The sequence below is a fragment of the Acartia tonsa genome, chromosome 10 (assembly GCF_053477335.1).
Source record: "Acartia tonsa isolate MP-2025a chromosome 10, ASM5347733v1, whole genome shotgun sequence".
NCBI lineage: Eukaryota > Metazoa > Arthropoda > Copepoda > Calanoida > Acartiidae > Acartia > Acartia tonsa.
In genome coordinates this window covers 9732494-9756993 of record NC_137269.1, presented here as the reverse complement: position 1 = coordinate 9756993, position 24500 = coordinate 9732494, and the positions used below count along the sequence as shown (strand labels likewise).

At 29.1% G+C, this 24500-nt stretch overlaps 3 protein-coding genes across 4 annotated transcripts; all 3 read right to left on the bottom strand.

The window, feature by feature from the left end:
- Positions 1-22: 22 nt before the first annotated feature.
- LOC145329340 (prolyl endopeptidase FAP-like) lies at positions 23-7576 on the bottom strand. Its single transcript, XM_080173402.1, has 17 exons — positions 7429-7576; positions 7170-7220; positions 7028-7072; positions 6863-6937; positions 6573-6627; positions 6382-6439; positions 6030-6081; positions 5771-5889; positions 4171-4197; positions 4049-4096; positions 3692-3776; positions 1595-1665; positions 1454-1518; positions 975-1047; positions 580-675; positions 419-496; positions 23-176 (listed from the first exon to the last, which is right to left on the bottom strand). The coding sequence occupies exons 1-17, from the start codon at positions 7477-7479 to the stop codon at positions 38-40; spliced, it is 1188 nt and encodes a 395-aa protein (XP_080029528.1). The 5' UTR covers positions 7480-7576; the 3' UTR covers positions 23-37.
- Positions 7577-8551: 975 nt separating this feature from the next.
- On the bottom strand, positions 8552-10141 carry LOC145330426 (uncharacterized). Its single transcript, XM_080175061.1, has 4 exons — positions 9747-10141; positions 8978-9276; positions 8802-8863; positions 8552-8628 (listed from the first exon to the last, which is right to left on the bottom strand). Exons 1-4 carry the CDS (start codon positions 10077-10079, stop codon positions 8552-8554), a joined length of 771 nt encoding a protein of 256 aa, XP_080031187.1. The 5' UTR covers positions 10080-10141.
- A 5267-nt stretch (positions 10142-15408) lies between these two features.
- Positions 15409-21300, bottom strand: LOC145329339 (lithostathine-like). 2 transcript variants are annotated; one of them, XM_080173399.1, is made up of 7 exons: positions 21253-21300; positions 19381-19615; positions 19230-19286; positions 17668-17793; positions 16071-16199; positions 15700-15761; positions 15409-15630 (listed from the first exon to the last, which is right to left on the bottom strand). In XM_080173399.1, exons 1-7 carry the CDS (start codon positions 21259-21261, stop codon positions 15541-15543), a joined length of 708 nt encoding a protein of 235 aa, XP_080029525.1. In that variant the 5' UTR covers positions 21262-21300; the 3' UTR covers positions 15409-15540. The 2 variants fall into 2 exon arrangements, with proteins under 2 accessions (XP_080029525.1, XP_080029526.1); XM_080173400.1 differs by lacking the exon at positions 21253-21300 and adding an exon at positions 19815-19914.
- Between the last annotated feature and the right edge of the window lie 3200 nt (positions 21301-24500).

The following is a 24500-nucleotide window of genomic DNA, read 5'->3' as shown; positions in this document are numbered from 1 at the left end:
TTAAATACAATTAGTTAGTAAATAATATGATATTTTTTTAATAGTTTAGAGAACCAAACTTTAAAATAGTGGGTGTTAAATGGCAAACCTCCTTGTCATTGTTTACCCAAAAAACATAAAAAACAAATCTATCAGATGCCTGTGGAAGTTCAGCAGGAGGATTCAACATTATTGACCTGAACCAAGATTATTTACTTTTATTATTCCAGAAAAAATAAAGAACAATGCAAATAATTTTAACAGTATTTTTGTCAGTCTTAATTCTATACTTTTTTTCACTGAAAGTATTCACGTTTCACATAGTTCTAATAGATATTTAAATTATTTTATTGAAAAGATGATAACTAAGAAGTTTTAAATTTTTTCTATAAGTTTCATAGGTATGAGAGAAATTACAAATGAAACAGTTTAAAATAACCTTGGTGTTTTCTTCACACCTCTTACAGTAGCAAAATAAACTCTTTCTTCTTGAATATGATGTCCAGGTTTAGGGTATCTAAGTATTGTAAGAAATTATTTAGTAGTTATGTCAGAGCTATGAAAAAACATCCAATAAATCAATATTACTTTTCAATTTACCTGAAAGTGTACTCTATTGGATACTCGCTTGGTGGGTTATAATATGTTATATGTGATTGTTGTACAGCTCTAGAATCCATTTCTAACCAGGCTAACCTAATTAATAAAATATTCATATTACTTAACAATCACCTTTAATTATCAATAATGAGAGAAATACACACACTTCCACAAACACATAACATGATGAGGTGGTGATTATAGGGATTGGGAAAACAATTTTTACACTGAAAATTGTGAAATTTTTAACATAATTGGCTATACAGATCCACTAAAAACTTTCCATTTAAAAATATCAAAGATTTATGGCTTTATTCTGCAGCTTTTTGAAGTATAAAATGCCTTGATTTTATTATTTATTATCTATAAGTATCTTCTACAGAATATAAAATTGCCTGTCTCCATTAGGGCTGAACCAAAAACTTTTCTCCTTTTTAATGTCTTTCATTTGGTTTGCATATCCTTTTCCTTGAATAACACACAAAAAAAATTTAAGGAATTACAAGAAACATTTTTCTCGTATTCATTCGAATCCGGTGGATAGGAACCGGTTCTCATCCATATGAAAAAACTATGTCTAGCATCGTATCATATCCAGTTTTCTACGAATATAGAAATGTACAATTATAAGATTAAAACTAGTTTTTTTAGCCCCGTGGTGCCGAAGGCGGAAAGCCGTTTATAATACGATATGAGAAATAACTATTCTTGTATTCATTCGAAACTGACTAATATCCAGTGGTTCTCGACCGTATGGAAAATTATGTCTAGCAGTGTATTTTATTCAGTTTTCTACAAATATAATAAGAGGCAAGAAATAACTATACTTTATTATTATACTTAAAAATAAAAATTATTAAAAAATTTAAATTACCATTAAAAACATCTTCAAGTTTTCCTGATGTAATAATAGGTATATCTTTAGATTCTGGAGTCTCTCTAAATTATTGAATTTGCTATTATCATTGAATATTTCATGTACATAAACTAAATTTTAAAATAAAAAACAATATGCCTGTAAAATATATTTCCACCATAAACATAAGCAATATTTGAACCAACAGGACCCCATTGAGCATCTTCAATCTAAAGGCAAAAATTTATTTAGATTAAAGACTAGAACTTTAAAGGTAGAACAGGAATAGGTTTTATAATATGGAACTTTGTACAAATGTAGATTAATTACACATTTTACTATCTTAGTAATTTAACTCTTTTATATATATTAATGATCCAACCAATACAGGACATTTTAACATACTCATTGTAAAAGGTTATGAATTGTCAAATTTATATAAGAAAGTTATTGTTGCTATATAGGATCAGTAATATTTGACATAAAATCATTTGACATAAACTCATGTCACATAAACATTTGATATAAAATCATTTCACATAAAGGTACATTTGACATAAAAAAACTTAACATAAAGGTACACTTGACATAAAAACGTTTCAAATAAAGTTACACTTTACATAAAGGTACATTTGACATAAAGGTACATTTGACATAAAGGTACACTTCACATTAAGGTTCATTTGACATAAAGGTACACTTCACATTACAGTACATTTGACATAAAGGTACATTTGACATAAATTACACTTGGCATAAAGGTACATTTTACTTAAAGGTACATTTCACATTAAGGTATATTTGACATGGAGGTATATTTCACATAAAGTTACTTTTCACATAAAGGTACATTTCACATAAAAAACGTTTCACATAATTTACATTTCACATAAAAAAATCTCTTAAAGGTACATTTCACATAAAAAAGTTTTACTTTGCTTTATGTGAGATACTTTTATGACAAATTGTCCCTTTATGGGAAATGTTTTTATGGATCTATACCTTTATTTCAAATGTATCTTTATTTGAAGTTTACCTTCATGTGAAATGTTTTTATGTGTAACATTTATGTGAAGTTTATCTTTATGTGAAATGTATCTTTATGTAAAATGTATATTTATGTGAAGAGAACCAAAATTTGTTTTTATTGGAACTGTATCTTTATGTGAAGTTTCCCTTTAAGTAAAATGTACTTTTATGTGAAACATATTTATGAGAAATGTAATTTTATGAGAGTTGTTTTTATGTATAATGCATTTTTATGTAAAGTGCATTTTTCTGTGAAGTTTACCTTTAGGCAATATGTAATTTTATGTAAAGTTTTTCTGTAAAATGTACCTTTATATGAAATGTATCTTTATGTAAAATATACCTTTATGTGAAGTGTAACTTTATGTAAAGTGAACCTTTATGCAAATGTACCTTTATGTAAAATGTACCTTTATGTGAAATGTATCTTTATGTGAAATGTACCTTTATGACAAATGTACATTTATGTCAAATTTACCTTTATGTCAAATGTACCTTTATATCAAATTTACCTTACTTCAAATGAACCTTTATGTCAAATGTACCTTTATATCAAATGTACCTTACTTCAAATGAACCTTTATGTCAAATGTACCTTTATATCAAATGTACCTTACTTCAAATGAACCTTTATGTCAAATGTACCTTTATGTGATGTGTACCTTCATGTGAAACGTTTTTGTGTAAAGTATACCTTTATGTCAAATGAGTTTATGTCAAATATTACTTTATGTCAAATGTTTTATGTGAAATGAATTTATGTGAAGTGATTTGATTTTATCTCAAATATTACTGATTCATTTGGACAGATGGGAAGGATTTTTATATCCAGCCTTATGAATTCTTCCTAATTAAACATAAAGAAATAGATAAGTGCTCAAAATAAAAAGGCCATAATAAAATGTTGTAAAAACCCTATATTAAATATCAAAATATAGTTGATTTACATATCTGGTTATGGTTGATACCTTTAATTGCATGACTTTTGTTTAGATAAGCCCTAACTGTGTATGGCTACAGGCTTCACCTGTTTAGAGCAAAGACATCATTTCAATCTTTTTTTTTTATTTTTTATAAATATCATGTTATGATATAACAGCAGTAAGTACAGACTTCAATATCTAATTATGATGCAATTGTGTTCAAGGTTTGAACCAATTACCTCCCAAACAACAAGCAGATGTACCTGTTGTTATGGTACAATAATATCACTTCAAACTAACTTACTAGCAAATACTCTGAGATTTGAATAATGGGAACATCAAGACCAAGGGATAACAATAGATCATAATCAGGCTGCAATCTTGTCATCCTTTTATATACATGGAATACTTCACAATATGATAATTCTAATTTATTCAATTTTAGTTCTCAATGTTATATGGTTTGGGGTAAATCCCTTTCTTTTTACCCTATAAGTAGTAGTCAACATATTTTTCATAATACAGGTTTTCAAAATACCAATTCCCATCTTCCCCATAAGTTAATAGATGTATTTTTTAAAAGATTTTATCTACAATCCTAAATTGATAACAAAAAAACAGCATGTGAAATAATCAATAGAATAAATAATGTAATTCTTACCTTCCAGTAATTTCATTGTAAATTGTACACAAATAGCTGTATTTCAAACTGAAAAAAAACAAATGTTATCTAAAACTAAACTGGATTACAAGAAACAAAATGATTAAAAATTTATGGTTTACCTCTTCCATCCTTTGTCAACGCCAATACTGAAACAAATAATTATTTGAGGTAGATAATAACAAACTTCAGATCATGGAAAGAAAATGAAGCAGCTGGTTTTGTTATATATTTATAGTAGCTTTAAATATAATACTTTAAGTTAGGGTAGGTTAATGTTAATGTTTTCCCCATAGGGTTATAGCGCCGCACAGAGACTACAAATAGAAGAATTATGACGAAACTAACTACTTTGTTTTCTTTCCATAATTCAAAACTTACTGCTATTGTTTACTAGCAGCTTTGCCAAGTAATGGTAAGTCCGTCTTCAATTTAGTACCATTCATACAGCTTTATAGATATTATCAAAAAATTTCTCTTATCAAGTTTACTCTATGGCAAATTAAACCCTGGATAAAAACTTCTCCAAAGATTTTTTTTATGAATGACAAAAGTGTATACATCTTTGGTGTGGTGGATCCCCACCCCACTTATTTGTTTTTTCTTGGTTTTTGGGTCCCCACCTGCCAAATATGTATCTCAAACTGTTTTTAACCTATTTTAAACGTATATAAAAAATATACTATGACACCAGTAGAATCAGACTGCAGAGCCTAAATTTGAATTAAATCCCCAATAAACTTTTTTAGGGGGATTTAAATATTAATTTTTACTGTTGCCGTGATCATTTTGACCGAAGCAAAAGGTTTTTTTTTATTTGGGTAAAATTCGTAGCTTTTAGAGTGTTTTGCTTCATAAATATTGTATTCTGGTATAGAGTAAAATTAGGCCTTATGATTTTACTATAAAAATTCACTAAAAAGTTAATTCTTTATAATATATCAACGAATTAACATTAACATGTTTGTGTTCTCTCACTTATTTTAAAAACATAAAAAATGGCTGTAAAGGGTTAAATGACAACAAATGTTTATGCAATACAACAAATTTATTTTTGTCACATATACAAATGCGTTATAAAATAAGATTATTCAAACTTATTTTTTAAAATAATTTTAAAAAGAATGTATCTTTTATGTGTATGGTTTTCATTCTTTTCATTTTGATTAAATAAAAATTATTTAACTACATTGGAAATAAGTCACTTTGTGAAAACACTCTTTTTTTGAATTGTTAGGAATTGAAATAAAACAAGACTTCTTATTGGTTAGATTTCAGAATTATTTGTTTTATTGTAAATGTTAGATTTTTCAATGAAATTTATTGTTTTGGAAAAAAAAATTATTTCCAATAAACAGAGTAATGTTTTTTTTATTGTATCAATATAAAGTGAATTATATAAAAATGTTCTGTAAGCCACAATATTACCTGAAGTAAAAAAAGAGCTTTTGCTTCGGTCAAAATGATTACAGCAACACTAAAAATTAATTTTTAAATCCCCCAAAAAAAGTTTATTGGGGACTTAATTCAAATTTGGGCTCTGCAGTCTGATTCTATAGGTGTCCTAGTATGTTTCTGACCCCCCATTCAAAAATAGGTTAAAAACAGTTTAAAACCACCAAAGGAACAGTAGGTATATTCCCTGAAGAGTAGAGCCCAATTAGTCAAAACCTCAAGCTTCATACAGGCCGACAGACATTGTTCTTCTTTGTATTGTTTTACCTGTATGGCTTATGTTCAGAATACATTAAATATTTTCCATCAGCTGGCGGAAATTTTTTTGTCTTCTTGACATCAGCAGAAAATCCTATTGACCTTAACTGATTTCCAGTAGCAATAACTTAATTATATTTCTTAGACCAACAAAAACTAAAATGAGTCTATTTAATTTTAGTGATTAAAATACCATTTGTGGATTATAGTTGATAATAGGGAGACTGAACTGTCAAAAACAATTAAAATTAGGAAAAAATATAATTACCCTTGAATTTCTTCTTGAAGCATCTTTAATAACAAGACTACCATCATTATCTCTAGAAATGTTTTTTAGAAAAACATTGTTATTTTGATAAAGACTTAATTTTAAAACTTGAGAGACTTGATAGGATTTTCAAGACATTGTTCAATTCTTCTGAAAATTCAAATAGAAAGTGGTGAGCTATTGTATTTAAACTTTTCAACAAAATTTAGATTAATATAAAACCTATTTATTTCCATTGTATTTCTAAGATATTCTATTTCAGAAATTATTAAAAGATACAATCTAGGAAGTTCATTTTAAAATTTTCATAAATCATGCTGTAAGTCACACATAAACAAATACAAATACTTACCGAAACAAAAATTCTGTATCACTAATCCATTCTCCATTCCACAAATGAAATCCATTTTCTAATCAAGAAAAATATAAAAATTTAAAGATTTACTTTTTTTGAGGTTTTAGTTATCTGTTCTGAGTAATAAACATTTAAATAATAATTAAATGAAAGAATAAAATGAGAAAATTGTTTTGCTCTGAAATTACCTTTTCTTTGATCATTCCAGGAATCAGACCAAAAGTTTTCCAAATAGATATTGTTCTTAAAAAGTAACTAAATTTATATTAACTGAGTAAATGAGTAAACGTTCAGAATACTCTTCAATAAATTTCTTATATTTTCTCAAAATCTATTGAATGCTATTTTCCCTTTTATATTCTTGAGATAATGGATATTTTTCAGATAAATATAATACCATTTATGAAAAATATAGGTTATCAAAGTTTTTACTCATTTTATTATATTAAAATAAATTCATATTATATCTATATTCAACCTGTTGGGAAAAATTAAGCATGTGGCTAAATTGATGATAGCTTTTTGCATCTTCTCTAAATCTAGATAAATGCTCCTGAATATTAAGAAGTGAGATAAAAATATTAATTATTTTTTATATCTTTATTTTTATTCAATTTTTTTAAAAAAGAATTAATTTACAAACCTTACTAGTTATGTCCTCTCCAAAGAATGAAAGAATTTTTAATTTCTGAAAATATTTTTTTTGTTATTTAAACAACTTACATTGAAAAAGGTAATATAATACAAATTATTTTTTAGAAATATGTAAAAAAAAAAATGTGCACCTGGCCAATAAAAGTAACATCTTCATCTCTACCAGATTTGAAATATTCTCTCTTAATTGATATCTTACTTTAGTGATTAAAATATCAAACAAAGACATAATTTTCATCTACTTTTAATGTCTTTTCTATTTTAATTAAGCAGATTACAATTTCAATTAAGATACACAGATGAAAGCTAAATTTTGGTTTAAAATTCTATCTGTGTTAATTATAAAAAAAATAATTAGATTTGCATATAAATTAATAAAAAATGCTTTACCTTAGCCTCTAAAAAAGTTAAAGTGAAGCTCAACAAAAGTATCATATTCATAATGCAAAGCACCTATATGAACTATTTTGTTTAAAGTTTATTCTATAAATTGATGTTCTAGCTTTAGTCTATACAATGTTTATTTAATTATATTACTGAAGAAGTTCTAGTAAGCATATTTTAAAGTGTCCATTGTTATTATATCATGTTATTAAACAAAGCGCTTTAATTAAAAGTAAATATTGAAATGTAAAAGGATATTCTTGAAGTTTCATTGGTATAATTTTCTAAATATGTGATCAAATAATTCTAATACTGTGATATTTTAAATTTATTATTATAAAAGTTTTTAAGTAAAACATAAATTTTACAATACAACAAGGATTTTAAATATAAAAGTGTTGAATAAAAAAAATATTTGCTTTTTAAAAAATTCAATACATTTATTAACATCTCTTGATAATATTTAATTTAAGGCCAGTCAGTTTTTAGCTTCCTAATTCAAAAAGGTTTATCTTTTTAGGACAAAATCATAATTGTTAATTCAAGATAAAAATTTTAAAAGAAGTATTGTTCCTGTTTTTACTAAAATTCTGAAAAAAACTTATCAAATATTTGATACATTAATCAAAATGAAATTTATAAAGATAATAATAAGCAGAAATAAAGTATGTCCAGTTTAAAATAAAGTTAAATACATTAGTTTAACATATTAACTTTTACACTAAAAGAATATAGCCCATACACCATGCTTAAAATTTAAATTTCATTAAAACTTTTTATCTTACAGTGACTTTCAACTTTATATGTTATTTTTAACAATTATTCGATTTAGTTTGAAATGACAATGATAATAGTTATTAATCACATTGTATTCTCAATGGGTTTCTGTAGACATTATGTCAATTCTATTATTTTTATTTCAGTATTTGTGGAAAATTGTCTGTATATGATGCTATACATGATTTTTCAGTATGGTTGGGAAATGGTTCTAATCAACTAGGTATCAATTGGTTTCTAAGTCATACAGCAAAAGATGTTACAGATAAAACAATTTATGCAATATGGTGAACTTTATAATTGAAGTAAACAAACAATAAATAATCCAAAGTTAAGTTTGAATGTTTAGTAATTATTTCTTGTTGATGAATTGTTGAGCTCTAGTGCCAGTAAGTATCATCAAGTCAACCAGTCCAAGAGCAGACAGACCTAGATAAATTTAAATTTGATATAAAGTTTACTTTTTTAACATTTGATCTCCTAATTGGTCTATAACTCTATTAAGAAGTAGAGCTGCTTGTAAATAGGTTTTATCATAACAAAATTATCCGTGAGGAAATTTAAAACTTATGAAGTATCATTTATTCTTCAGTTTAACTTACCTAACCATAATCCAATTGAACTTCCAATGTCTATGATGAACTCAAACCAGCCATAAGCCAACCTTAAATAAAAACTTTTTCAAGCTTTTACAACAGTAAGATTGGTATAAATAATTTATTTTTTCCTCTCTAAAAGTGTAAAAGAAAATAGATGGGGGCAAAATATTAATACCAACCTTTTGAATTTGAATTTTAATTTTTCAGCAAACTTAATGTTGATCCATGAATACTCATTATAGTCAGCAAGATCTACAGGAAACTTAGTGGCTCCTTTCAACATAACATTAATTTTCATTTGCTTGCAAGGTTCTGCACAATAACTGTTTATTGGTAGAGGATTGAATTGTTCCAGCTGGGAAAAGAACCGATATATTATTTCTTTAAAAACATCATGTTGAGTTTCATTAACCTTTATCACATCAGCACAATAATTCTTTGAGCTAAGCCAAAAAGGTAGGCATGGTAGATTGTTTTCCTTAAGAAAGATTACTATTAAGCAAACATTATATATTACTAGCGGCTGCGCCCATAGCATCTGGAAGTGTAGAAAATTAGACTAAAACCATACTTAGGCTTTTTATAAAAATAAAACAGCCTAAAACCATTTTTGGACATTTAAGAAGCTTCACTGCAAAGGTGGACAATATCGGTTCAGTGGTTAGCAAGATCTTCCACTAAAGACAAAAAAGCTAACTAATTTATATAATAGGATTATTTAGAAAACTGTATAACATATTTGTACAATGGCTATTTGTGCATTTGTTTGTCTCCAAGATCTTTTTGACCACTGAACCAATAAGGATGTGTTTTTTTTTCTGATATTATACTAACTAGTCCTATGGTGGGTTTAATGGTTATTTAATTCAATATAAAACATTTATCATAGGGATTTATCTTGCCCCTTCTTGGGATGAAGCAAACACTGTAATAAAAGTATATATTTACCTTCAGGAATAGTGTTTGTAATTTGTCATCAATGCATGCAGCAAAAGAATTGTCTGCATCACATGCTCCAATTTGAGCAGGATCAGTCAGATCTTCTACCAGAACATCAACTTCATAATACAGTATGAACCCTGGTTTATCAACAATTTGCGAGCCATGCTGAGAGATAGTTTCTATAGAAAATTTTGTTTTTCTGTTTGGATCTGTCAGATAGATTGTGATGTCAGGTGTAACATTACCAAATGAATGTTCATCCCATATGTAAATCAGGTTTTTGCTCATGTCATAATTTTCTATCTGTTGACAAAGTCCTCTAGGATGGAGCAGCTTCATTTCACCTTTTTTGTATTGATGATCGATTGAAAATGTTTCTGCCCAAGCCTATATTCATAAACATATCAAATCTTTATAATTTCATGAGCATTTGATGCTCTAAAATCACATTAGCCTATTTTACTTTTTTTATCAAAAACTATGAAATTTATCAAAATATTTTAGATTGAGTCTATTTGACTTTTTGAAGAAAAGAGATCAAATTAAAGATTGATTTTGTTGATATGTCACCAGAAAGTCAAGCAGATAAAATTTCAGTTTTTTCCACTATTAAAGTGTAACAGAAGAGTAGATTGACAGACTCAAACACTTATGGTGGAGCTTTGTTAATATAAACAGTTGTACCTTGTCATAAGAATAAGTGTTGTCAACTATTTCTTCATGAGATATGTTCCTGTGCCCACCAAATGAGATATCACTGACCTCATTGATACTTCCTTTACAAGATTTTTTAATTATATCTCAGATAGATGCAAACCATTCAATTTAAAGGATTAGCTAAAGATTTGATTTGTTTGACTATATAATATTTATTAGTAACATTTTTTATCATATTAAAAAGATAATTTTTTTATTACTGTATTAAAAATTAATACTGTAATTAATACATATTTGTTTAAAATACAACAAAATTATGTATCACATTTTGTTATAGATTTCAAAATTATTCTGTTAATATAGTGATCACTGTGCAATATATTGTTATTTCTACCTTCTTCGTCCATGAAGGGGATAAAGAAATTTCATGGTTTGCCATCTGATCCAACATTACCAGAATATTTGGAATATTCATTTCAGTATGATCAATATTACAAAAACACCAATATTGCTAAGAATATATTTCTGCTCGATTACAAACATTTTATAGTGAAATGATGTTTATCATTTCAAGCAATAGACTATTTTCCAGAAAATAAAAATTTATTCTTAAAAAAGTTTTAGACTTATACCTTTCAGAAAGTATGCGGGTGACTCATATCCTACACTGTTCAGATATGAGTTGTCAACTGGAAACTGTGGACAGATTGTGAAAACGGGGGGTTCCTCAAGGGTGCTCATTGGGAGTCTTGTTGTTACATCCACTGATGGCTTAGAAATCAGCCTTCGTAATGCAACATTGAACTATAAAAAATTATTTTAACAAAAATATTTCAACATCTGAACATTAGATAAAAAAAAATGTTTAGTTACATAACTAGCTAGAAAAGGCCCTCAATTATATTTATAAAAAGTAATTAATGTGATTATGTCTCTTAATTGAAAAAAATGAGCTATTTAAAAAAAGTTTTTTGGACAACAGATATAAAAAGAAATTTGCAATTACTAAATTGTTTGTTTTATATTTTAAACGGGTTTTGTTTAAATTTTGATGTATCTGAATTTTATTAATTTAAAAAAAAACTTTTTGTGGCTATTCAAGGTTTCAAACAGCTACAAAAAGAAATTAAACAAAATTATTTTGGTATAGTACCTTTTGTAACATCGAACCTTATGGGGCAATTCTTCGTATTTATCAAAGTAGCTTTTCTCATATTTCTAGCCCCTGCGGGGGGCTCTAACCCTGCGGGGACAACTACCTAACCCTGTGGGGTAATCACCTAACCCAATATAACCTAACCTAACCTAAAATAACCTATAAAAGTCATTTAAAAAATATGGGGCGATGTTACGAAAGGGACTATTCCCAATTATTTTGTTGAAAATATGTCTTCTTGACTTTCGTTACAAACAAACAAACAAACAGACAGACATCGTTCTACTTTGTGTTATAGATGAAATAACGTAATGAACCAAAAAAAAGTTTCCTAAAAGTCCATCAAAATGTTTTCGAACAACTTGGTTTGTTAATAGTATTATTTATAGAGATTTAGGAATAGGACAGTGGGTAATTACCCATACTAAGAAGAAAAACAATCCTATTATATAAAGTAGCAAGGCTTTTGCCTGTAGCTGAAGATTTAGAAAAAAACTAAACCGATTTAGTTTTCAATTTTTTTGAAGCTTCACATAGGTTTTGGCTAGTATTTTAGAAGCAACCAAAATCATTTTGTTAGGTATTTTGTAGATTTATAACTTTAATGTCGCTAGTTTTTGTGTTTATTACTTTCAGTAAGATTGGTCTACTAGCAATTATATTTAGCAGCATTATATGCTAGTGCCCATAGTTCTCTTGTCTATAATCTTCAAATCCAAGACAACCAGAAAAATAAATCATAGATCCATTGTCCCATCCCTACAGCCCTGCTTATTCATAATTAATTAATTGTGAATAATTTAAATCATTGTGTTCAAACGTTTTCACACTCAACTTAATGAACCATCCAATCAAAAAACAATAATAGTCTCCAAAGGTTTTTATGTACCTGATAACAGAATATGAGTATTGACATGAGAATAACCGCAGACCTGAGTATTACAGGCAAATTCATAGTCAACTCTACCTCTGACAATATTCTTGATAACTAAACATTTGGATAATGTTTGTAAAATGAATATAGAATACATGGATGATTTGATAAAATATTACTTCCAGCTTGCTAATATGACGATACCCTCACCCAACCCCCGTTTCCCCATCCCCTACCCTACTATTAAATGTACGAACTGACCAATAAATAAGGAACATCGTATCAATAAAAATTAACAAAAAAAATTCCCCTGTCATAATATCCACGTATATTACATCCATTCCTGGTATTAGTAAATTGTCAAAAGAATTAAAACCCTAGATGGGCTATCAAACATTATAATCATACCAAATTAATTTCTAGCAGACAAATAAATTTTTGTTTATTGATAGTTGCATATGATTTTTTACAATAAAATGAGCGATGTAATTTTTGGACTATAAAATTGTCTAAAATCTACTTTTATCCTGAGAAATTCAGTTGTCTAATGTATTTGGATGAAATACAAAACTTAGTGTTTAGGTATCTAGATGTAACATATCTATTGTACTGTTAATGTATAATTAAATAATCCATAATTCTATAAAAAAGTGTCAGTTTTTAAGAAAGGATAATGATTAATACCCTTTTCAGGGACATTGGGATTTTTATTACATTAGTCCCCAAAGTTTTTTAATACTTTTCTTACTTTGGAAACTTTTATTGAATTGAGTGTCCAAACGTTTTAACCAATAATTGTCTACAAATGGAGTAATTTTGTGTATCATCATGGGAGATGTACATTAATTAATCGGCCATTGTCTTATCCTTTTAGATCTCTGTAAACTTTTACTTTTTTTTGCGGTTTTCCTCAAAATGCCTGGTCGAGCATCCTCCCCCCTTCCCTTAATCTGAGGTAAATTAAAAATTAGGGGGCGGATGGGTTTCATATGTTTGTGTTTTTTAAGGTTATGTTAGGTTAGTTTATATTGTGTAAAAGTTAACCCCGCAAGGGTTAGTCTTAAAATTAAAGACTGCCCTTTCTTCCTCTTTATATTAAAAAATTTTTCAAACATATGAGAGGGGTGGGGTTAATATTTTCGCCAAGTATTTTGGTGGAAAGCACCTACATTATTAACCATCTTATTCGTTGGGTCAAAAACTTTGGATACTTTTATTAGATACTAGTGACTGCACCCCCAGGAGCTTCTAGGAGAGGTGGAAAAGTCGACCCGCCCCATTTTCAATTTGGGTTTTTAAAGTAAAAGTAAAAAAATGTTGGGGGAAGGTGGAGATACTTTCCCATTAAACATTCGATTCCCTGAACCTATAAAAAGCTTCACTGTAAAGGAGAACCATCTCGGTTCAGCAGTTAGCGAGATCCTTCGTTACAGACAAAAAAGCTTACTACTTTATATAATAACTAGCGGCTACGCCCCTAGAGGCCTCTAGGGGGCACTTTAGGGTTATATCCCAAAACTTATTTCTTAGACTTATATTAAAAGTAAAATTAGGGGGATGGGTGATTTTTTTCTAGGGGCGATTTCTCTTCTGAGGGTGGTAATACCCTCCCCCAAAATAGTTATAAACCTTCCCGGGACCTATGAGAAGCTACCATGTTAAGGAGTCGATCGGTTTAGCGGTTATCGAGATCCTTTGCTACAGACAAAAAAGCTTACTACTTTATATAATACGATTATTATATGTATAAACACAGTTTATTTTTTTAACTTTCTTTATTGATGGAATACATATGTTTCTCTATAAAAATAAATCATCAGTTCCAATTAAGATGTATAAAATAATAGGATACACTTTTTGGTTTATGAGTGAAAATGGGGATATACATAACCTTATTGTCCATTGTCTTATCCCTAAGCTCTCTGAGTTATTTCAAAGCTTCTAATATTTCTTTACAATTTTGTAATGAACCAATAATAATAATAATTCATATAATATTGATAATTTGAATTTTTTTATGTAAAATGTTGCGCATTTACTATAAATTTTTTATTCAAACAAGGATGACAACATCCATTAAAGCGAAGCTCTAAATTGAGAAGGTAGTAACAGTAATACTTTTTAAGTGTCAGAATATGCACTATATCATTTCTCGTATTCATTCGAAACCGGTTAAAATCTAGTGGATTAGAACCGGTTCTAATCCATACTAAAAATTATGTCTGGCATCGTATGATATCTAGTTTTCTACGGATATAAAAATTTTATATCCGCGGAAAGCTATTTATAATAAGATGCGAGTAATAACTATTATTAAATGAAATTGTATTTAAAACTGTTTCAGTACATTGTATATACCTTTTAGGATAAGACTTTCTAAATTGTTCCTAACTGATACAGGAATCATCGTGTTAAGTTTGAAATCGATAGGAAAATTCTAACATGCTTAAAATAAGAGTAAAGGTTAATTAACTTGGGGTGGGGGTAATTTAAATTTTATAAATTATTTCGTATTAAAAATGAGCTCTAAGCACGCAAAAATTTTTTTTGTTAGGGATTTTTTATTTTGGGGGGGGGGAGTATTTACCCCCCCAAAATTGTTTGGGGAGGGTAAATACCCCCTCCTAATTGGTTGGGGGTGCCTACGGCACCCCCAGGGTAGGGGTAAATTTGAAATTGGGGAGTAAAATAAAAAAAAATTTGGTTGTGCCTACGGCACCCCTAATCTCGTTTGGCGGAGGGGGGGTAATCCCCACTTTAACCCCCCCCCATAGGACGTCCTTATGGATAACAATACTCTTGTATTTTGTAATAAACATAAACTTTTTATAAAGTACTTTCATTTAATACTTATATTTGCGGGAACTTTTGTTTGATAGCTTATTTTTTTGTTTCGCAGTGTAATTCAACTTTTAAAGAATTTGAAGTTTCATATTATTCATATTGAATTTTGTAAAACAGTGCTAGTATTAATATTCAAATGATTGTGAACACTTCTCTTGTTTTATAGAAGGCAGGTTTAACTTAAAATAAAATTATCACAAAAGGAAGGGAAATAAGAATCAGTAGTAATTTATAATATTAAAAAAATACAAATCTGCTAACAATGTTATCTAAAAATGAATTTTCTTGCTGCAAACAGATGGTGCACTACGGGTACAATAATTTTCTTCCCATTCCCAATCCCCACGCCAATACTCTATCTAAATACATAAATGTTAGTTATAAATCTTTGTAAAAACTTAATTTAAATAAATATAAAATTAAAGAACCTGTGCACATTGACAAAGTTCAGGATTTCTGGGGTATCCAGAGAACCAATTTTTGTAGGTAACTGTAATGTAAAACAATACTGTGAATATTTTACAAAATGGAGTGTTAAAAACTACTTTTGTGACAAATCTCTTTAAAACTTGGTTTAATTGGTTATACTTTTCAGTGCAGCTTTGTAAATATTATTAGGTGGTTTAATGCTATTTACCTGACATTCACTGCCCTCCCTTTAAGACTAGAGTAAATAAACTAGTATATATATAAAATACAAAGTTAAAATATTGCTGTAGAACAGTGCTTCAGATTTACTGCTAATCTCCCAGCATTCTGAAGAGGCTCTAAATGTAAAAAAAAATTATAGGCATGATACCTGGATCTCCATTTGACCAGACCCAGTTTCTTTCCTGGGCACGAGCATTAAATCCAATCCAGAATTCACAAAAGTGATGTACAAGATCTCTACACCATTTAATCTTCTTCATGGTCTCAACTAAAATACCTAGTGAACAAAAATACATGACATTGCTATCATCATCAAAATCTCTGAAAAAAAATTGGTTTAATGTGCCTTTGTAAGCGTAAAATCATAGCAGAAACAAATTAAACTAAAATAAAGTGAACAAGAACTGAAAATATCTTGATCAACAAAATTAACTTCCCAATACTTAATCAGCAAGAATTTGCATAATAAAATGATAATAATGCTCAATAATTTTAATAAATGAATAAATTATCAAGAAAGAAAACTAGTATAAAATTTCAATCATTCCTGCTTCAACAACTGAATTAAAATGTATTTATGATGGAATTTTATAAGTAAATCAAATGCAAAAAAAAATCTCTCATTTTTCTTAAAGGGATTGTGAACATAAAATTTTCTCATCTTAATATCAAATCTTAACATTATCTCACTCATAATATCTCACAGATAGAGCAAAACGCGCTTTTGTTTGCTTAAAAAAGGCTTTTTCCAACGATTTTTATAAGGTAAAGGGAAAGGAAGAAATTTTCCATATTTTATAAAATGTGCATTAAAATGCTTTTTTCTCCCACTATAGCTAAAATTAAACTTTTACACATAGTTCTTGATTTTTCCTAACGGTTAAGCTGACTTTTAACATAATACTTGCTATAAACCAATGTATAGTTACTTAGAAATTGATTAAATAAGCAATATTTTTTATTGAAAACCAAATACAATAACAAAGCTAGAAACAGGTTTTTTTTTATTAGTATCCAATTTACTTTAGATGGCCCATTTCTCGCCCACCTTTAATTACAAATTTGTAAATAATAAAGACGCAATATTTCTTTATAAACAGTCTGATAAAAGTATAAACTAATTCTCCAAAGTGTGTTATTTATTGTCCAACACAATAAAAAAGGATATTTTTATTTTAAATAACCTATGAGATTCAAATCTTTGTAGACAGTGAGGTATTTTTTTGTCAATAATACGAATTTAAAATAGGTATTTATTACCTAATTACTATGTTATAAAAAAAAACTAATTGGCAATTTTATATCATAAAATAAATCCTCAACAGTAAGTAAATTGTTTCAACTATATATGACAAGTTAAATATCCCTACAAACATTATAGGAAACAAAATTGTTCAGATTTTCCCTGTTTTTTTCCGTTTTCCCTCCCAAAATACCATAAAATCAAGGCATTATTCCTGGATATTTTTGTTAATAGGACGTTTTTGGTTGAACAGTGTAGTGAAATGTGCTTAGAAAATGTTAAGATTTGATAATCAGATGAGAAATTTTTATGTTCACACTCCCTTTAAGATATATATCCTGATATTCAAATATTAACCCTAATGGTTTGGGGGGGGGGGGGTGTTTAATACCTCCACTCATTTATTAAATAAAAGGGTGAATGAAGCAAAGACAAGATTTTAGGGTGACATTCAATCCCCCGCTCCCAAAACCAACTGATAAAATAATAAAATAAAACACACTTTCAATAAAGTTTGATTCTTGTTGAGAATTGATTGATGCTAGATCTGCTCCATTGCCCTCACTCATGCATGCATTCCTTGCTTCTAGCCAACTCAAATCTTGCTCCAGTACAAGGTAACATATACCTATAATTTATATTTCTTTTGAGCATTGTAAAGATTAAAAACCAACCATTCACAATTTTCATTATAAACCCTACATTTTTGGTTCATATTTTTATTTTAGTTAATCTAACTCATGCTCAAACAATGACAATAAGTATATAAAGTTAAAATCAAAAAGAATATTGACAAATCACGCTTTTAAACTGTTTTTAACCTATTTTTTAATCATAAATCAAAAATATACTATGACACCAGTAGAATCAGACTGCAGAGCCCAAATTTGAATTAAGTCCCCAATAAACTTTTTGGGGGGGATTTAAAAATTAATTTTATGTGTTGCTGTGATCATTTTGACGGGAGCAAAAGCAACTTTTAGTTTGGGGTTAAATTGTTTCTTACAGAACAATTTTATATGATTCAGTTTATATCAATACAATAATAAAAAAACTCTACTCTGTTCGATGGAAATAATTTTTTTTCTAAAACAATCAATTTCAGTAAAAAATTTAACATAATACAATAAAACACATAATGCTAAAGTTAAACCAATAAGATTTCTTGTTTCATTTCAATTATTTATAATTTCCGAAAGAGTGTTTTCACAAAGTGACTTATTTACAATGTAGTTAAATAATTTTTATTTAATTAAAATGAAAAGAATGAAAACTATACACCTAAAAGATACATACTTTTTAAAAATATTTTAAAAAATAAGTTTGAATAATCTTATTTTATATCATATTTGTATATGTGTCAAAAATAATTTTGTTGTATTGCATAAACATTTGTTGACATCATGTCATCTTGTCATCAAATTTAACCCTTTACAGCCAATTTTTATGTGTTTAAAATAGGTGAACGAACACAAACATATTAATGTTAATTCATTGGTATATTGTAAAGATTTAACTTTTTAGTGAATTTTTATAGTAAAATCATAAGGCCTAATTTTACTCTATACCAGAATACTATATTTATGAAGCAAAACACTCTAAAAGCTACGAATTTTACCCAAATAAAAAAAAAGACCTTTTGCTTTGGTCAAAATGACCACGGCAACAGTAAAAATTAATATTTAAATCCCCCCAAAAAAGTTTATTGGGGACCTAATTCAAATTTAGGCTCTGCAGTCTGATTTTACTGGTGTCATAGTTTATTTTTTATATACGTTTTAAAAATAGGTTAAAAACAGTTTAAGTTGCTAACTCAAAATTTAAGAAGAACATTTTTTCAATCATTATTTTATTATTTATTCCTTGTATCTTTGTTTTTCTTTCAGATTTCAAAGTAATATTTTAATACCCATCAATTAAGGACATGAAAGTAAAAAATCAAAAAAATTGTAAAAATATTTTTATTTTTAGTTGGAATCTTAATAAAGCACAGATTGTGGCAATCAAATATATTTTAGGCTAATTTAACTAGCACTAAAAATATCTCAAAAACAGCAATCAGACCTGTTTCTTTGTATAGGGTCCATTTGCTGCTACCACAATCTTCTTCTTCTTCCACAACTAAAAGAATTTAATAAACTAAAGTAAGAGAGGGTTAATGTAATATACATTTTTGTAAGGGACCTCCAAATCTTCTTAATAGGGAAATTTTCACCTTCCTCTTTCTTCTTGGAATTCTGCCAATAATTCCACCAATACCACCAAGCTTGTTGTTCTTTTGTCCATTGTGCAGTTTGCCAGGGTGCTCCTGGTACTCCTGGTGCTCCTGGTACTCCCATCATCATAGGATTTTGTGATCCTGGAATTCCCACAGGTGTCAAAAGATTACTCACCATTGCTTGGCTAGAGAATCTTATAATTTGTAGAAAAGATATGCCTAACCATATTACCTAAAATATTATCATATTTGTGTAAATTATGAAGAACAACTTGTGACTGCACCCCTAGCATCCATGGGAGTTAAAATACCTAAAAACCTCATTACAAATACTGAAGAATGTTAATATTAATAAAGTAATAAAAAATTAAAAGAAATGAAATGCCTTATATAATTATATACTGAATATAATCCTAAATTTAAAATCTTACACTTGACATATCTCTAAAGCAACTAAATGTAAATCAATATTCTTATCATTAAAGGACGCCTGCATGAACTACCACGCTTTAACTGCTGAGAGACTGCCACAAGTAGACCCAATACCCCAAATTTAAAGCCTTCAGCTTCAATAACAAAAAAGTTCTAGGCATTTCAAAATAGCATTTTATGTACAATGAAATTTTGAAAGATTTCCAATGCTTATAAAAGAAAAAAACAATATTAAATTACGTCACCTAGACACAAAATTATAACCTTATCTTTGTCAGAAATTTAGATTGCCGGTAACTGATTACATTTCTACAATAAAAACATCACATTTCATAGTCAAAATCTATGAAAAAAATTCGATTCAAATTGCATTTGTAAACAAAAATCATAACGGAAACAAAGGGGGAAACTAACACAAGCTCAGCTGTGATTGGTTGCATAGCTGATTCAGCCTTCTGATTGGCTACAGTGGTACAACGCAAATTAAACTTAATTATTTTTAATGATTTGACTATAAAAATGGGTATTTTTATTGTAAAAATATAATTAGTTACTGACAATCTAAATTTATGACAAAAATAAGCTTATAATTTTGTTTCTAGGCCACGTAGTTTAATATCAAAATTTCTAACATTAGCATTAAAATTCTTTCAAAATTTTTCATTGTACATAAAATGTCATTTTAAAATGCCTAGAACTTTTTAGTTATAGAAGCTGAAGGCTGAAGGTCTTTCAGAAGTCAAAGCATGGTATTTCTTGCAGGCTTCCTTTAAATCAATTCTTTTATTGTTATTATCTATAGAGTGTCACCTTTCAAACAACAAATACAACAAAGTTTTTAATATGTTTTATCCAAGGTTATCAGAAAGCAATGATTTTAACACATATTAATGATTATTATTTAATTCATTGAAATATATTTCTATAATTTGCCTTTGTCAATAAAATTTAAAAGCAAAACTTTTCTATATAATAGTAACATGATCCCACTCTGTCTGCCTGTAAGTATTTCTGCTTCAAAGGATCTCACTACCTGCTGAACCAATTTGGTTCACTTTTACAGGTTTTTTCATCTAAGTCCAGGGAAGATTTATAACTAATTAGTGGAAGTGTACCACCACCCTCCCAAGATAAATTGACAATACTACCAAAAAAAATGGTTTCTGCTTAGCAGCTTAAATATTTTAAGCACAACTAGATGTGTCTAGTGGAGTAGCCCCTAGTCTAAGATGTAACACAAGAGCATGAACATTTTATTGTCTTGAGGAAATATTTGCTAAGGATAAAACATAATCATAATGGTTTTGGTGTGAATATCTGCTGGGGCCCTTCAATACTTAAAGTTAAATTCATATGTTAAAATGTTTATAACTCTCCATCAACAATTATTTCAATGAATTATATTTTGTCAATTATATATGTAATATTATCTCTCACCTTTGTCATATCTATATGATAACTAACTAAAAATAATAAGATCTGAATTTATTCCTTTATTACTAATATCAATAGGTGTACAATTTCACTTTGCTAAACATTCAAATTATTTAACATTGATTTCTTTCACTGTTGCCTGGCTGACTAATTTTCTTTTTTTTGCAGTATTTTAAACAAATACGTGTAAAAAAAGTTTCAACATTTTAGAATCTTTTCATCTTTATTTAATTTTAAAATCTTTGATGAATTTTTTTTTACGGTGTTGCTATTAGAATATTAAAAAATCATTGGCTCTGGAGATGGATCATGGTTAGCTTTAAAAGATATCTATGTTTGAAGATAATGCATATTTTTAAAAGCGAAGCTTTTCTATAATTAGGGTCGGTCCGTCCGTCCGTAACGGATAGCTTTTCCCGCTAATTTAGGCATGTTAGAATTGTCTCATTGATTTCAAACTTTGCATGGTGATTTCTGTAGTAGTTAGGTACGATTTAGAAAGCGTAGCAACTCTATAATCATTACCAGAATGTCCGTACGTCCATTAAAACATGTTGATTTTTTTACTTTTTTAACAACAAATTTTTATGTGATCTGATAATCCGATTGATCTGATTTTTGGTATACTGATTCCTGGGACAACAAAGTACAATATTATAAGAGAAGCAACTCTATTATCAAGTCCTAAAAATGTAAGTATGTCCATAAACATTATTCTGTATCAAGCAGTTTTTCAACAATTTTACTTACAATTTAGCTTTGACATTTATACATTTATATTCTGATTATTCAGTTCTGACTAGGGTTGGGCCGGATACTTTTTTGGCCGGATACCGGATACCGGATATCCGGCTGATTTCAAACGCCGGATATCCGGTAACCGGCCGGATATCCGGCAAATATCCGGTTATCCGGCCAAATTACCGGATATCCGGCCGGATAACCGGCCAAATTACCAGATACTAAAGTAGCAAAAAAAATTTCTTCAGAAATCTTATATAAATTTACATAAAGTTAAACTTGATCAGAAAAAATGTTCTTCTAGCTTCAATAATAAGAAAATTATAGCCATTTTAAATTTTAAAAAGCAGAGATTTTTGGTGTAAAGTATAAAAAATTATAGAGCCGGATATCCGGCCGGATAGTTTCAATATCCGGTATCCGGCCGGATAGTTTCAATATCCGGTATCCGGCCGGATATTGAAAATGGCCGGATATCCGGCCCAACCCTAGTTCTGACACTATACAAGTGTTAGTGTCCGTTTGTCCTACCGTTTCAGTGCTTCGCTTTTATGGATGTGGTCATCCTTGTTAATAAACTGTTCAATGTCCCCTTCTTCCCTGTAATGCCTTAAAAACCGGTTTTATAAAAGGCCTTATTTTTTAAGATTTAAGGGTTTAAAGGCTGTGCAAAAAAGCATCCTTTTCTAAAAATCAAATTCTACAGTTTGTGTTTAAAGTAGTAATATTTTATGCATACTGTTGGAATCGTCATAAACCTTAGTTTTTTAATATATATAAACCATTTCTTTTCTATGTATAATATAGTAGCTCCATCGAAGAATGTTCCAACTTACTTTAAACTTTTCAACCTTTTTCTCACATTTTCAACATAGCTCCTAAACTACAATCAGAACAAAAATGATACTTATACATATTTCCAAAAACTAGAGCTACACAATACTTGTAACGATATTAGAAATGCTACGATTTCTAAATCATAGCTTTAATAGGAAGCATCATGCAAAGTTTGAAATCAATAGGACTTTTCTTACATGTTTAACTGTGACCTAACCATTACAGATGGTCGGACTGAACTTTATTCTAGAAAAGCTTCGGAACTTGCTTACATGTGGTAGACTGGAGCACCGAAACCCCCCCCCCCCCCGCTTAGTTTTGACAAAAATCAAAAATAAGGGGGGGGGGGGGTAGTTTTTTAATGTCTGAAAAACGACAAGGAGGAAAAAAGCAAGGCAAGGCAAAGACCTAACCCCCCCCCCTTAATTTTTAAGAAAATCAAAAATAAGGGGGGGAGGGGGGTAGTTTTTTCACTGTACAACACGCCAGAAAGTTGAGTGAGGTAAATCAAGTAAATCCAGTATACCAGAGGGGAAACCTTATTACAGGGATATTCATGTTTTGGAGCATAATTTCCTTATTTATTGACCGATTTTAGTAATTGATGTATCCCTGAACAGGTAGTCTTAAGGAGAATATATCAGAAGTGTTTTCATGGGGACTGTCCATTATTATGCTCCAAAACATGAATATCCCTGTTATAAGGTTTCCCCTCTGGTATACTGGATTTACTGGATTTACTTGATTTACCTCACTCAACTTTCTGGCGTGTTGTACAGTGAAAAAACTCCCCCCCCCCCCTTATTTTTGATTTTCTTCAAAATTAAGGGGGGGGGGGTTAAGTCTTTGCCTTGCCTTGCTTTTTTCCTCCTTGCCGTTTTCCAGACATTAAACCCCCCCCCCCCCCCCTTATTTTTGATTTTTGTCAAAACTAAGCGGGGGGGGGGGGGGGTTTCGGTGCTCCGGTCTTCACATGTAAGCAAGCACCAAAGCTTCTCTTTTGAAAATTTAGATATCTGTAGATAATTTTGATCTGTAACATATTTCTCTCTGTACACCTTGTATATAGGAATATTTTCCTAAACTCACCCTATTCACAAAACTTACACCATAAAAAGCACATTTTTCCATTTTGTGACATTTTTTTTGTGTTATAAATAAGTTTTGAACTTATATTGGACTTATTTTAGTTAGATAATTTCCAGCATGTAGATATTTGATTTTATTAAATTTAAGCAAATACAGCCAAATTAACAATGCCAACAATACCCTCTTTAGACCTTCTACTGTACATTTTAGTTTTGAAAAGATAATTAAACACCCTCCTAGTCAATATAGCAAGATGCTTCGATACACAAAGAAGATTAATAATAGACAGACACCCTGTTGCTTTTATATACGGGTTAAACATAATAAATAATACATAGACGTCCAGGGGGGGGGGGTAAAGGGGTGTTTACCCCCCCAAACAAATTTGTGGGTGCCTAAAATAATATTTTAAACTACATTTTATTTAGCCGAGCTATAAGAAATATAAATGACAGATACGTGGCTCTGACACAACGACAAAGAAGTCTATACAAAAATGTAAGTAAATTTGTTGCAAAACTGCTCAATTACATGATACTGTTTAAGGACATATTAAAATTTTTAGGACTTGATTATAGAGATGC

Excerpts from the sequence above, each read along its gene's own strand:
- LOC145329340 (XM_080173402.1), bottom strand. The coding sequence starts at position 7,479 with ATGAATATGATACTTTTGTTGAGCTTCACTTTAACTTTTTTAGAGGCT. Across the intron at positions 6,082-6,381 it reads GATACAGAATTTTTGTTTCG|AGATAATGATGGTAGTCTTG; the intron begins GTAAGTATTTGT and ends AAACATTTCTAG. Across the intron at positions 1,666-3,691 it reads AAATCTCAGAGTATTTGCTA|ATTGAAGATGCTCAATGGGG; the intron begins GTAAGTTAGTTT and ends TTTTGCCTTTAG.
- LOC145329339 (XM_080173399.1), bottom strand. Across the intron at positions 15,762-16,070 it reads CTGGTCAAATGGAGATCCAG|TTACCTACAAAAATTGGTTC; the intron begins GTATCATGCCTA and ends TTTACATTACAG. Across the intron at positions 15,631-15,699 it reads AACTTTGTCAATGTGCACAG|ATAGAGTATTGGCGTGGGGA; the intron begins GTTCTTTAATTT and ends TTATGTATTTAG.
- LOC145330426 (XM_080175061.1), bottom strand. The coding sequence starts at position 10,079 with ATGAAGCTGCTCCATCCTAGAGGACTTTGTCAACAGATAGAAAATTAT. Across the intron at positions 8,864-8,977 it reads TTAAAATTCAAATTCAAAAG|GTTGGCTTATGGCTGGTTTG; the intron begins GTTGGTATTAAT and ends TTTTTATTTAAG. Across the intron at positions 8,629-8,801 it reads TTCAATTGGATTATGGTTAG|GTCTGTCTGCTCTTGGACTG; the intron begins GTAAGTTAAACT and ends AAATTTATCTAG.